Source organism: Callorhinchus milii, unplaced genomic scaffold (assembly GCF_018977255.1).
Source record: "Callorhinchus milii isolate IMCB2004 unplaced genomic scaffold, IMCB_Cmil_1.0 Scaffold1, whole genome shotgun sequence".
Classification (NCBI taxonomy): Eukaryota; Metazoa; Chordata; class Chondrichthyes; order Chimaeriformes; family Callorhinchidae; genus Callorhinchus; species Callorhinchus milii.
The window spans coordinates 134411999-134428272 of record NW_024704742.1 but is presented as its reverse complement, the minus strand read 5'-3'; the positions used below and the strand labels follow the sequence as shown (position 1 = coordinate 134428272).

The 16274-nt window shown below is 46.0% G+C and overlaps 1 protein-coding gene across 8 annotated transcripts in view; it reads left to right on the top strand.

Moving 5' to 3' along the window:
• The window catches only part of nedd4l (NEDD4 like E3 ubiquitin protein ligase), a 199465-nt gene that overhangs the window by 141352 nt on the left and 41839 nt on the right, over positions 1-16274 (top strand). For 5 of the 8 annotated variants that reach the window (XM_042335963.1, XM_042335959.1, XM_042335932.1 and 2 more), the window contains 4 exons: positions 7336-7397; positions 10077-10115; positions 12648-12750; positions 14502-14662. In XM_042335963.1, coding sequence (XP_042191897.1) covers positions 7336-7397; positions 10077-10115; positions 12648-12750; positions 14502-14662 — 365 coding nt within the window. The remainder of the gene's footprint in view (positions 1-7335; positions 7398-10076; positions 10116-12647; positions 12751-14501; positions 14663-16274) is intronic. The other 3 variants (XM_042335951.1, XM_042335944.1, XM_042335933.1) reach the window with 2 other exon arrangements.

The window sequence follows — 16274 nt, the reverse complement described above, 5'->3', positions numbered from 1 at the left end:
GTGTCTTGTTCGACCTTCAACTGTCTTTTCTCCCCTACATTCAAGCCATGACCCGCTCTGCCTTCCCTCACCTCCGTAACATCGCCCGACTCTGCCACTACCTCACCCTCAGGCCACTGAAACTCTTGTTCATGCCTTCATCATCTCCAGGCTCGACTGTGCAAACGCCCTGCTTGTCGGCCTTCCCAACTCCTCCCTCCACAGGCTGCAGATAATCCAGAACTCTGCAGCCCGTGTCCTCTCCCGCACCAAACTCTGTGACCTCATCTCCCCCATTCTCGCCCGACTCCATTGGCTCCCTATCCTTCAGTTCAAGATCCTGGTCCTCACCTACAAAGCCCTCCATGGCCTCGCTTCACCCTATCTCTGTAACCTCCTAATCCCCTACCAACTCGCCCGCTCCCTCTGCTCAGCCGGCTCCAGCCTGCTCCCAAGTCGCCCGACCCACCTGCCCCACCATTGATGGGAGAGCCTTCAGCCACTCTACCCCCAACCTCTGGAATTCCATCCCCCAGTTACTCCGCCTCGCCCCCACCTTAGCCTCCTTCAAGTCCCGCCCCAAAACCCTCTTCTTCGACCATGCCAACGGCCACCCCCCTTTTCCCTCCCCTCCCTTCTCCCTCCCTGACCCCAGCTCGGGTCTGAAATGCTGTACACTGTCCAGCGCCTTGAGATGTTCTCCCGACGTGAGAGGCGCTATACAAATGTAATCTTGTTGTTGTTTGGCCAGTTCATTAGGTCATGGTAGATCTTTTGTTTGCCAATTTCTGCGCCTTCTCTCCCTGCATAAATCTTGCGTTCGATCATAAATACCTATAATGTTGACATATTTCCAAAGCATCAGACAAAACATTGTTGTCAAGTGTAGTGTAAAAATATATTTTTTTAAATTCATAAGAGCATGGCAGGCCATTGACCAGTCATTTACTACCATAGAGCCATCGTCATTCAGAGCACAGATATAAGCCATTTATCCCATTATGTCTGTGCTGACTTTGTGAATAGCAATCCATTCAATTTATCCAACTTTTTTTTCCCCCCTCTGCCCCCCACCTCTATATCTCTGAATATAACTCCTCTAGATATTGATCTATGAGTTCCCTCTTGAAATCTAACATGAAAAGTGATTTTATTTTTCTGGTGTCGGAGAATTGGGAAAAGGATATGAGCTTCCAAACATTTTATATATTCAAAACTGTTTTTAGTGAACGGCTCCCCTTTCCCTTCTCTGTCTCCCCCAACCCCCCCCACCTTGTACGGTCACTCACAGCCTCACCAGGGCAGCCCTCCATCAAAGGACGATATAAAGGGATTCCCCTGTGTTAAAGAGACCAGTTTCACTGCTTAAGTCTGTGGTAGCATTACCCCTGCACGTATTAGCATTGGAAGCAGTAAAACCGGTTGACAAATCAGCCAGGGGCAGATCAGTTTGTCACAAGATAAGCACAAGGCAAGAATGCTCACTGTGTCCTTCCTCAGTTGTCTCCAATGCCTGAGATGTGGGGTAGGATTTTGGCGCCATGGTTTAGTTTGGTTGCATCACTCTCATAGCTTCCCCCACCAGCACCACCACTTGGCTTTTGCTTTTTTGCAGCAATTTGACAGGTTAGTTAGTGTGAAGCCTGTTTCTAAATAGAATGTCTCTCTTTAATGCATCGGCTCTTCTCTGGATGTTGCGCTATTGGAGGGGGGGGGGGGGGGGGAGTCTCAGTGAGCGGCACCCAAGATAGAGGGACTGAGGATGCTGAGATTGAGGAGTGTGTGTGGGGTGGGGGGAGAGTGTGGGTGTGTGTGTAAGGTGGAAGAAGATAATCCGAGCGCTCATTCATTGTAAAGAGAAACATCTTTGCGTGCCCCTTTACAATGGTGCTGCTAATTGTTGCTAATCCTGCTTTAAAGTATAATAATCCTTGCATTTGATATAGAGCCTTGTCACGTCGTTGAGACATCTCAAAGTGCTTCACACAATATGCTGTAAAGCGAATTGACTATTTTTGTGGGTGACATTTACCTGTTTGACCACATCTGCGGTAAACTCCTTCCGTCTCTTCTTCCCCCCCCTTCCCCTTAGCTTCAAAGTGTTCAGATGTTATTCTACATGAAGGGTGCTAAGTCAATGCACATCTTTGTTGTGGTTGTTGTGCTGAGGAGCTGTAGGAATGTCTTTGAAATGTCCAAACCCATTTGATTTGATTTGACTCAGCTTGTTGACTGCTTCATACCGGGTAAGATCAAGCTTTCAAGCCACTTTGCCCTGCTCTCTGGAAAACTCTTCCCTAATCCCTTCGCCTTGCTTTCTCCCTCTCGCTTGCTTTCAAAACCTTTTGGTGTCGTCTTATCTGATTGCGCTTTCAGATACCTCTTCCTGTTGTCCTCCCCACCCCAATCTCCCGTTATCTCGAGCTCCCACTCTGACTTTGTAAAGTGCCTACAGGTATATGCAATACCTGAAAGGCATTTTATAAGTGCGACTTCTTGTTCCAATAGATTGGGTTTCATTCAGATCGAGAAAGGAATTTGAAAATCTCCATTGCGTCACCGAGTACTTAGCCCCCCCTCCTCCTCTCACCCCCATTGTATGACCTTCAACATTTCTTTAGCTTTAGGCATGTCTGTTACTCAAGTTGCTGAATCACTCCTGGAAGTAGTGTCAGAATACACTTAATGTTAATTCTCTCACCAAATGTCCCCTCTACAGTAAGAGGTGCCACCCAGTGGTACCTTGTGGAAATGTCTTCACCTCACGTCGCAACAACAACAAAATTACATTTGATTAGCGTCTTTCACGTCGGGAGGACGTCCCAAGGCGCTGGACAGACAGAGTTTCGGACCAGAGCATTGTTATATAATAACAATAATACGGTTTAACTGCTGATAACTGATAGCAAGGGAAAAGGGCTCAGTGAAGAAGAGTTAGGCATATGTATATATACGTATATAAATGTAGCTGGGATATTAACAGTATAATAATAATAATCCTTGCATTCGATATAGCATCAGTGAGATACAACAACAGCTTGAATTTATATAACGCCCTTCACACAGAGACCCAAAGCGCTTTACTTCAAGATGTCGCGAAAGCACTTCACAGCATATACTGTCAAGTGAATTGACTGTACATTTTGTGGGATAAACGCGGCAGCCGATTGCGCACAGCAGGGTCCCATACACAGTCGTGGATTGAGTGACCAAATTATTATTAATAATTTTTTAGGGATTATTACCTCCTGGAAAGCAATCCACCAATCGACTAACAACCGGGTTGCTACTTACTGCTAGGTAAACAGAGGCGTGTGGAGTGAGGAAATTCGCCTAAGGCTTTGCCCTGCACGGAAATTGAACCCAGATCCTCTCACTTGCGAGGAGAGTGCTCTAACTAATACGCTACAGGACTCCACACATGGTGACTTTAGTGACAGTGGCAATTTAAAACAGGGATGAGTTATCAGGCATCTGTGGGTCTGATACAGTACCTTTCAATCCAGAGGACGTCTCAGAGCATTTCACAGAATATACTATAAAAAGCAGTGCCTATGTGTTTTTTTGTACGCGAACCCTGCTGCCAATAACTCATGAAGTGAATGACGCATTTTATCGGGGAGGAGGCCAAGACACGGGAAGAAACTCCCTTCTCTATCCTTTCGAATAGTATCTAAGAAACCTAGAAACTTTCAGCGCAGAAAGAGGTTGTTGGGCCCATGATGTGGAGGGGATTGCAAATATTAGCCAAGCTAAATACTTATAATAATCCTTGCATTTGATATAGCGCCTTTCACATCATTGAGACCTCTCAAATCACTTCACAGAATATATTGTAAAGTGGATTGACCGTGTATTTTGCGGCCGAAATGTGCTGAAGACCAGTGAGGGGGGAAGGGGAATGGTTGGGGTGAGGGGAGGGATGGGGGGGGAGAGGGGTGTGTGTGACTGGAGCAGAGTAAGATTGAGGAATTTTATTTCTTTGTGCATTTCGATGTGGAGAAGGGGGAGGAGGAAATCAACGGGTACAGACTGTGCAGATTCAATCCTCCTCTAAGAAAAGGGATCTTCTGTGCGTCTTCTTATTAGCAAACGGACAGTTTCAGTTGGCAGCTTTCCACGTTGGCTGTGGCAGCGAATCCACCTTCAGCAGATGGGATGCCTGCGGTGGGGAGCCTTTGCAGGATACACTCCGTACTGAGATGCTGAAACCTCTTCAGTCATCTGTATTTGTTTGAAAGAATAACCTTCCTCCTCCACATGCCATCTGTTGCCCTGTCCTCGTGTTACGAACCTTATTAAAAGGACACACGTTTACAAACGCGCTTGTGTGTCCGTGTCCCTTCAAACCACAAGTGGAGATTTTTTGCTTCACCCTCTCATGGCTCAAATAATGGAACTTCGTTAATCTGACCCAACAGCAAAGTGCCCTGTAATGCACATTTTTCTTCTGCAAACACGTGCTCCACTTCAGAGAGGTGATCTTGAACGCTGGACTCTCCTTCGTTCTGGAATTCTGCTATTGGTTTTTCGGGAGGAAGAGAAAAGAGAGGGTGGGTGGGGGAGTGAGGAGAAACGAGAGGACTCCTGGGCTGTATGAGTCTCAGTTTATTATTAAATATAGTTTTTATGGGTTTTTTTGGTCAGCCGGGTGTCTGACACATGCAGAAACCCATCACTTAAGAGTGCTTAAGAGTATCCAAACCAAGCTGAGAATTCCATGCATCCCACCTACATATGGAAATCCCAGAGTTGGTTGTTGGAACGGAATGGGCACTCTCTCCCCGGAGGGATGCATCCTGCTTACCTAATTCCTGGAAAGTATCCGGCACAGGTTGGCAGGAGCCAAGGCTTGGAGACCCCAGAGTGACACCCATGTTGAGACTTTGAGCTCACCGTCTTGGCTGATGCTCAACTGGGACAGGAGAGGGGAAAGCACTACAAGGTCAGAGTTGCTGTCCTTCAAATAAAACATTTAACTCAGGCCACTCTGCCTGTTCAGGAGGACGTTAAAGATCCCGTGGCACTATTCGAAAAGAGAAGTGAGTTTCTCCTGGTGACCAGGCTGACAATTTGCCAGATAAAATCAGTCGATATGGGTCATTGTCTAGAATTGTGCGCAATTTGGCTACCGCCTCATCCATAAAATGCACAGTCACTACACTTTACGGTATATCACGCGAAGTGCTTTGAGATGTGTTCCTGACATGAAAGGCTCTACATGGATTGCAGGGATTATTATAAGAACATCTCAACACAAAGACAATGGGATACGGATAATATTTTTGATAAAATGGTTAATGAACAAGTTAATGTGCAACTAAGTCCCAATTTAGGATGGCTCAGCCCACCAAGCTAAACAGAGCACGATTTGCAAAGGTCCATTTATTTTATAAAGAGGACGTGACTGTTGTGAATACTGAGTCATAAAACCAATTGCAAAAACTAATGCCCTGCAGTTAACAGCCCGATGGTGTGTGGGTGGCTGCTGTGGGTGAATTTAAGGTGAGCAAGACCCAGGATTACCAGCTGCACATCCTCTCCAGCAGTGAGCACAGTATGCTTCTGAAAGTGATTATCTCTGAAATGCATCCAAAACGCACACTGCTTATTGATGGATTACGCCCCTACTCTTATTAGTCTGGCTGGGTATAAAAAACAATAATATTAATGCATTTGACATAGCGTCTTATCATGTGTTTGAGACATCTCAAAGCGCTTCACAGAATATACTGTGACATAGATTGAGCAAAACTAAACAATTGCGCACAGCAGTGTCTCACAAACAGTCGTGGATTGAGTGACCATTTTTTTTTCTCGGAAAGCGATCTACCAATCGACTATCAACTGGGTTCCTACTTACTGCTTGGTAAACAGCGGCTTGTGGAGTAAGGAAACTTGCCTAAGTTTTTGCTTCGCCCGGGAAACGAACCGAGGTCCTCTCGCTTGCTAGATTGCTGGACTCCACAAATGTGCACCCATTTGAATTCAGGTGGGCGTTAAAAATCCTGTGGCAAGAGGGTTAAAAGGAGAATGTTTTTTCTCTTGTATCTTGATAAACAATCACCCAAATAAAAATTGGTCACTCATTTCATAACCGTTTGTAGGACTGTGCAAATTGGCTGCCGCATTCACCTATGAATGCACAGTCACTATACAGTAATTTCAGTGAATACTTTGAGATGTCTCAATGACTTGATAAGGTGCTATATCAAATGCAAGGATTATTATTGTTAATTTGTAAGCAGAGTTGTGCGGAGTAAGGAAACTCGCCTAAGGTTTTTGTCCTGCCTGGGAAATAATAGGATGCGTTGACTCATGCTATAAGAGGTCTCACTATCTGCACCATCCGGGGCAAGAGTGACCCAGGCTATCTGTGACACTAATGCTGGCCATGGGCTAGTTACTCTTTACCACTAAGAGCACGTTGGCCCATAGCCAGGCATTAGTGTGACAGACAGCTTGGCCCAGCAACGTCACTCTCGTAGCAAATTACACTCATAAAGAAACGTCTGAAAGTGCTTTACAGCGCGGGAGTTTAGAAGGGTCAAGATTCCCCAGTAATGTAATAATCCATCTCCTCCCTGCGGTTTGAAAGATGGATGCTCGGGTTGCAGAGGTATTGGGACGTTCTTAAGACGTGAAAGACGCTATACAAATGTAATTTAGCTTCGTGGTATTGAGAGAGCGTAGGAGAAAAGACAAGGCGTTAATTTAAAAATCTGCTCAACAACAACAAGATAACATTTGTAAAGCGCCTTTCACGTCGGGAGGACGTCCCAAGGCGCTGGACAGAGTACAGCATTTCAGACCCATTATATATGCTCAAATATAATCTGGTGGAACTGGCTCGGGGGGGGGCTGAATGGCCTCCTCCTGTTCCTGTGGTTCTATGTTTCACTTTATAGATGTTTATTGTGGCTGCTGTATTTGCCTGGTAATGAAAGCCTCCCAATTCACGTGTCTGAAGTCCTCCTGAAGTGAAAGTGTGTGTTGTGTTATGTTCAAGATCTAACTCTTCGACTATGCTTTTAATCATCATCCCCCCCAAAAAAATAAAATAAACAAAACTCGGGTCCCAGCCACGATTGTTAAATCGCCCGCAGGACGTGCCCCCTGATATGAAACACACTATAATATTAATAATCCTTGCATTTGATATAATGCCTTATCATGCCATTGAGACAGATCAAAACGCTTCACAGAATATACTGAAAAGTGAATTAAGTGGATATTTTGTGGGTGAAGCATGGCAGCACAAACAGTCGTGAATTGATGTATTGTTGCATTGTATTAAGGAGCGGTTTCATTAATTATTTCTCTCCCCCCACCCACACTCCCCCTTTTTCTAAACAGGCAGAAAATCCTGCCTTGGAAAGACCGTACACTTTCAAGGACTTCCTGCTTAGGCCAAGGAGGTGAGTTGTACAAAACCAACACTATTTTATGGAATAATGACTTTCTTTTCTTCAAGGGTCAGTTTGTGATTTTTTCTGTTATTAAAGAACAACTTTGCCCACGCAACGACCCTCAGTTAGGTTCCATTTACCCTTGTTTCGTCAAAGGGCTCAGATGTTTGTCCGAGTTGAAGGGTGCTGGACGAGTGTTTTGTATTTGCCTTGCTGCTGGGATTTTCTTTTATTGTTCTTTTTGTCAAGCAATACAAGCGTGGAAACTGGAACTTTAAATTTGGTCTGCAATGATGGGCGACTACTTGGTCTCAGCATCTCGGGATGAACAAAGCACCCGGCTCTGTTGCTTAAGTGCTTCTCTGGCTATGCTTCTGGCAGACGTCAGCTGAACAGAGGCAGTGAAGTTATCCGAGATGTTGTAAAAGCATCAATCTTCATGTTGGGCTGGAATGAGAGATTTGAAAGAAATTGGCTTGTCTTTTTAAACAACGTCCTTCAGATGGTGAGGCCTGAGCTTGCAAGTACAAGTTCCCAATCTCACTTATGCTGCAAATTTGGCGGTGGGAGGTGGGTGGGGGGGGGGGGGGGGAGGAGGAGGAGGAGAAGATGGAGATGCGCTGAGCAGATGTCTAGCACTTCTCTACAAGGACTGAAATAAAATCAGCAGAATATTCTCGCACATTGCTTAGAGAGGGCTTGGCTCCTCATCTCTTTCAAGGTCCATTTCTTCAAGGTCCATTTTGAGACCGACCTCTTTGACCGTACTTTCGGTCATCTTTCCTCCCCACCCCCGGCTCCCACCGTGAACTCGGGTATGAACCCAGGATTATTTAGTGCCGTGGGACATCCTGACGTGAAAGGCCCTGTATTAATGCAAAATTGTATTGTATTGCCCACAAAACACAGTCACTCTGCTTTACGGTATACGCTGTGAAGTGCTTGGGACATCGTCCTGATGTGAAAGGCATTATACAAAACATAAGGGTTGTTGTTGTTGTTGTCAGTTTCCAAGTGAACAGATAGATCTCCAGGTTCCCACTCGGAAAACCACTCGGCCAAAACATTTTTTACGGAATAGTTGTAGGTGGGGAAACTTCAGAGATAGAATCACTTCACTTTAATAACTTTGAATGGGACCCCATCCCAACCCAGCTGCTGGTCACCCAACTCCTCTTCCTCTCCCCGTTGCTGGCTGACACAGTCAACCAGTCACTTTCTTCAGGTTCTGTTCCTCTCCCCCTTAAAACTGCTGTCATCGCTCTCTTCCTCAAAAAACCCACCCTTGATCCCTCCAACCTCACAAATTACTGCCCCTTTTTTCCATCTTGCCTTTCTTTGCCAAAGCTCTGGAATGCGTTGGCGCTAACCAGCTGCGTTCTCACCCCATGTATGCAGATGACACACAAATCTACTTCTCTTCCTCCAGGTTCTCTCTGCTTGTCTGGCAGACATCAGGGCCTGGATGAGCGAAAACTTCCTACAACTAAATGTTGACAAGATGGAAGCCATACTCATTGGCTCTCATCAACGTCTTCTATCCTGAGGCTCTGACCTCCTCAACCTCCCTGGTCTATCCCTCAGACTTACCGAACCGGTGCGCAACCCAGGCATCAGGTTCGACCCACAGCTGTTCTTATTCCCCTACATCCGGTCCTTGACCAGGACCACCTTCCTCCACCTCTGCCAGATTTCCGGCCTCCGACCGTACCTTATCCCAGACATAACCGAAAGACTCCTCCATGCATTCATCACCTCCTGACTCGATTTCTCAAATACCCTCTTGGCCGGTCTCCCCAACTTCACCATGCACAGGATCCAGCTGATCCAAAACTCCGCCGCCCGCATATTCATCTGCGCTAAACTCCTTACCCCCATCACACCAGTTCTAGCCACGCTCCACTGGCTGCCTATTGCCGAATAGATTGATTTCAAGATTCTCACACTCGTTTTCAAATCCCTTCATGCCCTGGCTCCTCTCTTCCTCTGACCTCTTTACCCCACAACCCGCTGCCTCCGCTCGACTGCCTTCTTCATGTCCCTCATACACTCCGTTCCACCATTGATGGCTGCGCTTTCAGCCATTATGCCCAGAAACTCTGGAACACTCTTCCTCTATCCCTCTGCGTTGCCCCTTCCCCCATCTTCAGGTTGCGCCTGAAGACCTTTATTTGACCATGCTTATGGTTACCTCCCCATCCCCCCCAGCTGGCGTCGTGCTCTGCCACTGTTAAGTGCTCTGGGTGCTATACAAATGCAAGTTGTTGTTGTTGACATTAAACTGAAGTCCTGTCTGCCTGTTCACTTGGATGTTAAAGATCCCATGGCAAGCTTCGAAAAGAGAAGAGAGTTTCTCCCTGTGTCCTGGCCAACAATTCCCCCAAATAAAATTGGTTGCTCACTCTGTCGCTGTTTGTGGGACATTGCTGTGAAAACTGGCGTCAAGCATTTCGCCCACAAAATACACAGCCACTGCATTTTACAATACATCATGTGAAGCGCTTTGAGATGTCTCAATGGTGTGATAAGGCGCTGCATCCTATGCAAGGATTATTATTATTAATATTATTATTAGCAATGACAATGCTGCAACATTTTCTTTGGCAGAAAGAATGAAATCCGAGGGATTTTTTAAAAAGTTGTAATTACTTTCTTCAATTTTCTCCCCTCCCCCTCCTCACTCTCTAGAAGGCGTGTTGACTCCCGTTTCACAAGATCACAAGAGAGGTATGGATGAAGAAGGCCCCACAGCCCATTTCATCTCATCCTTCCTTCCCTGCTATCTTCCCCATTGCAGCATTAAGCTGCTTCTTAAATGAGTCCAGTATCTTGGCCTCAAATCCCACCCCTCCCCCCCCACCCCCAACTTCCTGGTAAATTTCTCCAGCTGTTTATCTCCCTCTGTGTAAAGGAATACTTTCTGGTGTCTGTCTTAAACATTGCCCTTCACAACCCTGAACCTGTGCCCTCCTGACGCCGCTTTTAGAGCATCTGAAGATACTTTTCTGGGTTTACTTTCTTAATGCCTGTGGTACCTCTAAGGTTTACTCTGAAATGTCTCTTTTCAAGGCTGAAGGGTCCTGGTTTATCTAGTTTTCCTTATAGCTTTTCTCTACAACGCTGAGGATCAGCCCAGTTGTTTTCCTCTATTGCTGTCTCTAGACCCCAGCAGCCTCCTTATAATCGTGGTCACCAGAATTACCCAATACTCCAGATCTGGTCTGAACCAGGGCACTTTACGACTTGGGTGTATCTTCTGGGTGTCTGAACTCAACTGATTTGGCTACATAACCTCTGGTTTCCTCACATTGGTTTAGACACGGTGAGCGATGAAACAACTAACACCACTGGGTCTCTTTCAGCTTCCGACTTTGCAGGTCCCGGCTGATCAATGGAGGACACGTGCCTCCCTCTTTCATTTCCTACACACCACACCTTGCATTTAAATGCATTGAACGCCATCTGCCACTGGTCAGCCCAGGTCTATGCCCTGTCGGACTCTCTACCATTTACAAATCTGTACAATGACTCTATTCTCTCCATCAAGTAACGGTGGGCAGCCTGTCCTGAGCTTTGTGCAAACATCCAGGGTGGTGATGTGTGGTGGTGGTGGTGGTGTGAGAGTTGCAGAAGCAGATCCGTATTAATTTTAATTCCAATCTCTTGACGGACTGCAGACTAATGCTCCCAGAATGCCTTTCTGAATGTAAAGTGTACTAATGTCTGTGGAATTTCAAGTTGCTCTGACTCATGTAGAAGGATGTCCATTTCAAAGCTCAAAAAACAAGGACCGCCAATTGTTTTAAAAGGCAAATAGGCGGATGTTCGGAAAAGAGTAATACTGAAGGGGGAAGGGTTAGTGAGCAGGAGATTGGAATTAGATTAGGTAGAACCATAGAAATTTACAGCACAGAGAAAGACCATTTAGCCCATCATGTCTGTGCTGTCTCTTTTAAAAGAGTAATCCTTTCAGACCCATTAACCTGTCCTTACTCCAGATCCCTGTAGTTTACTCCTTTTTAGGTATTTATCTAGTTCCCCTATGAAAGCTGATAAAGCCCATAGAAATGTACAATGCAGAAAAAGGCATATTTGAGAAGAGAAGTGAATAGAGGGTGTGTTTGTGTGTGTGGTGGCGGGGGGGGGGGGGGCAAGGGAGCGGGATTAGATTGGGGTGAGGGCTTCTGTTGAGTTTAAGCACTACAGATTATTTGGGATGAAAGGCTCCAGATTCTAAGTATCTATGTGAGGCCATTTTACCCATCGTAACTGTGGTGGCTCTTTGAAAGAGCAATTCATTCGGTCACATTTCCCCACCCCCCCTCTCCCCCGCTGCCCCTCTCTCCCCCGCGCCCCCCTCTCCCCCGCGCCCCCCTCTCCCCCACTGCCTCCCATTACCCCTTGCAAATGACTCCTCGTTAGATATCCATCTTGTTCCATCTAGAAAACATAATGCGACTGTTTATCATTGAACATTCCCATCTCAGAAACACTAGGATCCATTTGTGGCCATTACTCATAAGATCTTATAAAAGAGAGGCGAGCCCGCTAAATAATTCCCACCTTTTTGACCTAGCTCCCCTAACAAAAACCTACTGCTTCACCAGCAACGAATCCATGTCTATGTCTTGCCCACGATGTAGAAAAAAAATCAGAGGGACAGAAAGGAATAGGTTTAGAATGTGAATCAGTGGGGGGCGGTGAGAGAGAGTCAGAGAGAGAGAGTTCATGGCTGGAACTACAATAACACTGAGTTGATAGAAGAAACTTTGGTTAGCACTGTAGTCGATTTATATTTTGTATGATGACTAATTATTCACACTGTTTCCATATCCACAATGGGGCCCACACCAAATAGTGTGGATATCAGGCTCTCTATTTTTAGTTTGTTTAACATGAATTACCATTCCAAAAGCCCTGAGGGCTATAGACGCAGAATCAATTGGGATGTTTAAAAGGGAGCTGGATTCATACAGTACTCAGAAATTAACAGTATGGAAAAAATATAATAGGATTCAAGAGTCTTACATGATCTAATAGACTTGCATAACAGACTAGTTGGGCTGAATGACCTCCTCCTTTTCTGTTAATCCCAAATTCGAGTGAGGACACTTTTGAGCTTTGAAAATAAATTGTCTGTATGGGACAGAAGCACTTCTAAGTAATCCTGAAAGGCACTCTATAGACTAAATTATTGTAAGAGGACGGATCCTTACAAATGTTCTTGTGATCTTATATTTATGATCTTGTGGTCCGCAGTCACAAATCCCGGGTAAAAGGGTTTCTGCGATTGAAAATGGCTTACCTGCCCAAGAATGGTGGTCAAGAAGAAGAAACTCCCGAACAGAGAGAAGAGTCTGAGGTATAAATGGGAGATGGTGTGTGGGGGGGGGTGGGGTGTGTTTGTGTGTGTGTCTGCAACTGTATAGGGCTTTGGTGAGACCGCACCTAGAGTATTGTGTGCAGTTTTGGTCTCCTTATTTAAAAAAGGACATACTTGCCCTAGAGGGGGTGCAGCGTAGATTCACTCGGTTAGTTCCTGGGATGACGGGACTGACCTATGAGGATAGGCTGAATAAACTAGGGCTGTATTCTCTAGAGTACAGAAGAATTAGGGGGGATCTTAGTGAAACTTATACGATTCTTAAAGGGCTGATAAAGTAGACACAGAGGGACTGTTTCCCCGGTAGGAGAATCTATAACCAGGGGTCACAGTCTTAAAATTAAGGGTCAGCCTTTTAGAACAGAGTTGAGCAAACATTTCTTCACTCAGAGGGTAATGAATTTATGGACTTCACTACCCCAGAAGATGCTCAGTCCTTGAACATTTTCAAGGCTGAGACTGATAGATTCTTAAAAAATAGAGGGATTAGGGGATATGGAGACAGGGCAGGTAATCAGAGTTAGGTGAGAAGATCAGCCATGATCTTATTGAATGGCGGAGCAGGCACGAAGGGCCGAATGGCCTACTCCTGCTCCTAATTCTTATGTTCTTATGTTCTTATGTGTGTGAAGGGCGGTGCACGACATGTCGCAGGTGTCATCCTTCGGCTGAGGCGTTAAACCAAGGTCCCGTCTGCCTGTTCAAGTAAATCTTAAAAGATTTATTTGGAAAGAGAAGGGAGTTTCTTTTGGTGACCTGGCTGACAATCCCCCAGATAAAATTGCTCATTCACTTCATGACTGTTTGCGGGACATACCTGTGCAGAAATTGAGTGCCCCGTTTGCCTTCAGATACACTTTTGTTGCACTTTTACTGTGAAATCTTGCAAAGCCCTGTGAGACATTTTGCCGAATGGATCAGGCAGTCTTATCAAGTGGAAAACATCATTTATTTATCACAGATGTTTGGACGAGCTGAATGAAAGCTCGCCACAGATGGCTGAGCATTCAGTTTTGTGTGGAGGTGGAACTGCGTTTCAACTACAAGGAAAGCTTGTGCCTACACCACACGTCATGCCATGACATGACAACCAGGTAGCTACACCCTTGTGTTAAGTCATTGGATCCCATTAAATAATACTTAACAAGAGCAATGCAAGTTTTCAGTTTCGATAGACAGGATGCACTCCCCACTTGTATTTAGTCTGGTTTTAACAAACATCTCCTGCCTTGGAATGAGAGGAGATGAAAGTGCTCTCTGCTTGACCAATGGTGGAGGTAAAGGCTTTTCAGTTGGAAGAGAACTAGCCATTATGTGTACACTCAGAGAAACATTGTTAGGGGCAGGGGAGTGGAGTGGAGCAGAGAGAGAATCTGTCCCTCCTGGCTGACACTGGTGTGGCTGCATGTCGGAGGAAAGGGGAGTGCGAAGGAAAAAGGCGTCAACATTTAAATTAATTCGTTAAGTGCATTCGCACTAGCCAAACGTGAATAAACACCTGGGAATGACTTACTGGTGCATTTGAAGTTTGTGGAGAGAGAAGTTGTGTCGACCTGTGGTTTGTGGAGAGTGTTTGTCTGTGTAGAGGGAGAGAGAGTGAGTGGATGGAGGTGTTTTACTCAAATAGTTTTTCTTCATCGTGGAATCTCGCTGGGGATTTTTTATTTCTCTGTAAGTAGTTCATTGATACTACTTTGTGTGATTTTTGTTTTACTTCTCTACCCATTCAGCGCGTCTGGGACCTGGTGGATCCCAATGACTCAAGTTCCCAGCGAGAGCAGCACTCGCCACCTTTACCGCCCGGTTGGGAAGAGAAGACCGACAACCTGGGCCGAACCTACTATGTGAACCACAACCACAGGTCCACGCAGTGGCAGCGACCGAGTCTTATGTAAGTGACTAAACAACAACAGAGTTTGGGAGGACGTCCCAGGGCGCTGGTCAGTCAAGGATTTGGACCTGAGCTGAGGTTTGGGATCAGGAGGGGTGGAGGGAAGGGAGGGGAGGGGTAGGAGGGTGGCCAAAGATGCGGTCGAAAAGAAAGGTCTTGAGACCACCAGCTGTTCCAAAATCCCCAATGCATGCCCAACTTGGAAGGTCTTGTCCCTCATCTAAATAAATCTCTTCATTCTCCACCCCCCACCCCCACCCACACACACACACACAGCCAGTACCTCCCTGATCTCCTTCCCCACTCAGCTCGCTTGCGCCCGCTGCCCAAACTCCTTTATACCACGATCGGTGGTTGAACTTTTCAGCTACTTTGCCCCTAACCTCTGGAATTTTCCCCCTATACCTCTGCAATTCCCCCCCCACACCCTTTCATCACGCATAAGGAACTACCTTTGCAATCGCACTTGACCTCCCATCTTCCATCCACCCCGCCTCTTGCTTTGACCCTATCTTTGTGAAGCTTTCACTTTCGAAGTCCTCCACAGTATTTCTTCTCTCTCTTCGACTGACTAACATCTTACAAACCTTCCCGCTCCCTCAACTCAGCGGACATTGGCCTGCTTCATGTCCCTTGTCCTGTCAGCTTCACTATCGGTGGTCAGGCCTTCAGCCTTTCTGCCCCCACCCTCTGGAACTCCATCCCGGGGGCCCTCCACCTCACTGCCTCACTTGCCTCCTTCAAGGCCCACCTCAAGACCTTCCTCTTTGACCGTGCCTTCAGTCACCCTCCCACTCACACCCCCCCTTGACCCCCAATTCTTTTGATTCCAACCCCCAGCTCGGGTACAAACCCTTGACTGTCGAGCCCCTTGGGACGTTATCCCAACATGAAAGCTGCTGAACAGCACGTAATTTGTTGTTGAAGCGCTCCGAGATGTTATCTTATATAAAGTTGGGAAGGGGGGAGGGTGGGAAACATTATGCTTTTTCCCCTCATCCTCTTCTCCCATCAAAGAGCGCATCCTCCAGCTTTGTTGCAAGGACACTTCAGGAAGTTAATGTCAATGGCTGTTGCAGACCTCGCTGAACATACTGGGTATTGCTAATTTGATCTTGTTTTGCACTTTGAAACCTACATCCTGCTCTGCAACTTAACTGGGTCAAAACAAGACACATCAAAGTCTTGGATGCACATGTTAGATGCTGCAGACTCTTCCAAATCGATATCTGATGCTGTGCAATCACTGAATATCTATCTACATATGGCTTTGACTAGAAACCAGTGGGGAAGCAGCTTTGAATTCCACTGCTAACAACATTTACCACACTCTTGAGATGTTAACCATAACAGCTGATATGCTCTTCAGTATAATACAGAGGCAACCTTAGTTATGAATGACTTTCTGTCCATTTGTGATCAGTGCTCTCTCTGTCTCCCAATCCTTCTTAATCTCTCCTCTGCTTTTGACATTGTTGACTACTCTGTTCTTCTCCACCGCTCTCCTCTCAGCTACACCTTCTGTCCTTGCTGGGATTCGTTCTTTCGATGTCTTGTTTGACCCTCAACTGTCTTTTAAACCACACATCTGTGCCATGATCAGCTCTGCCTT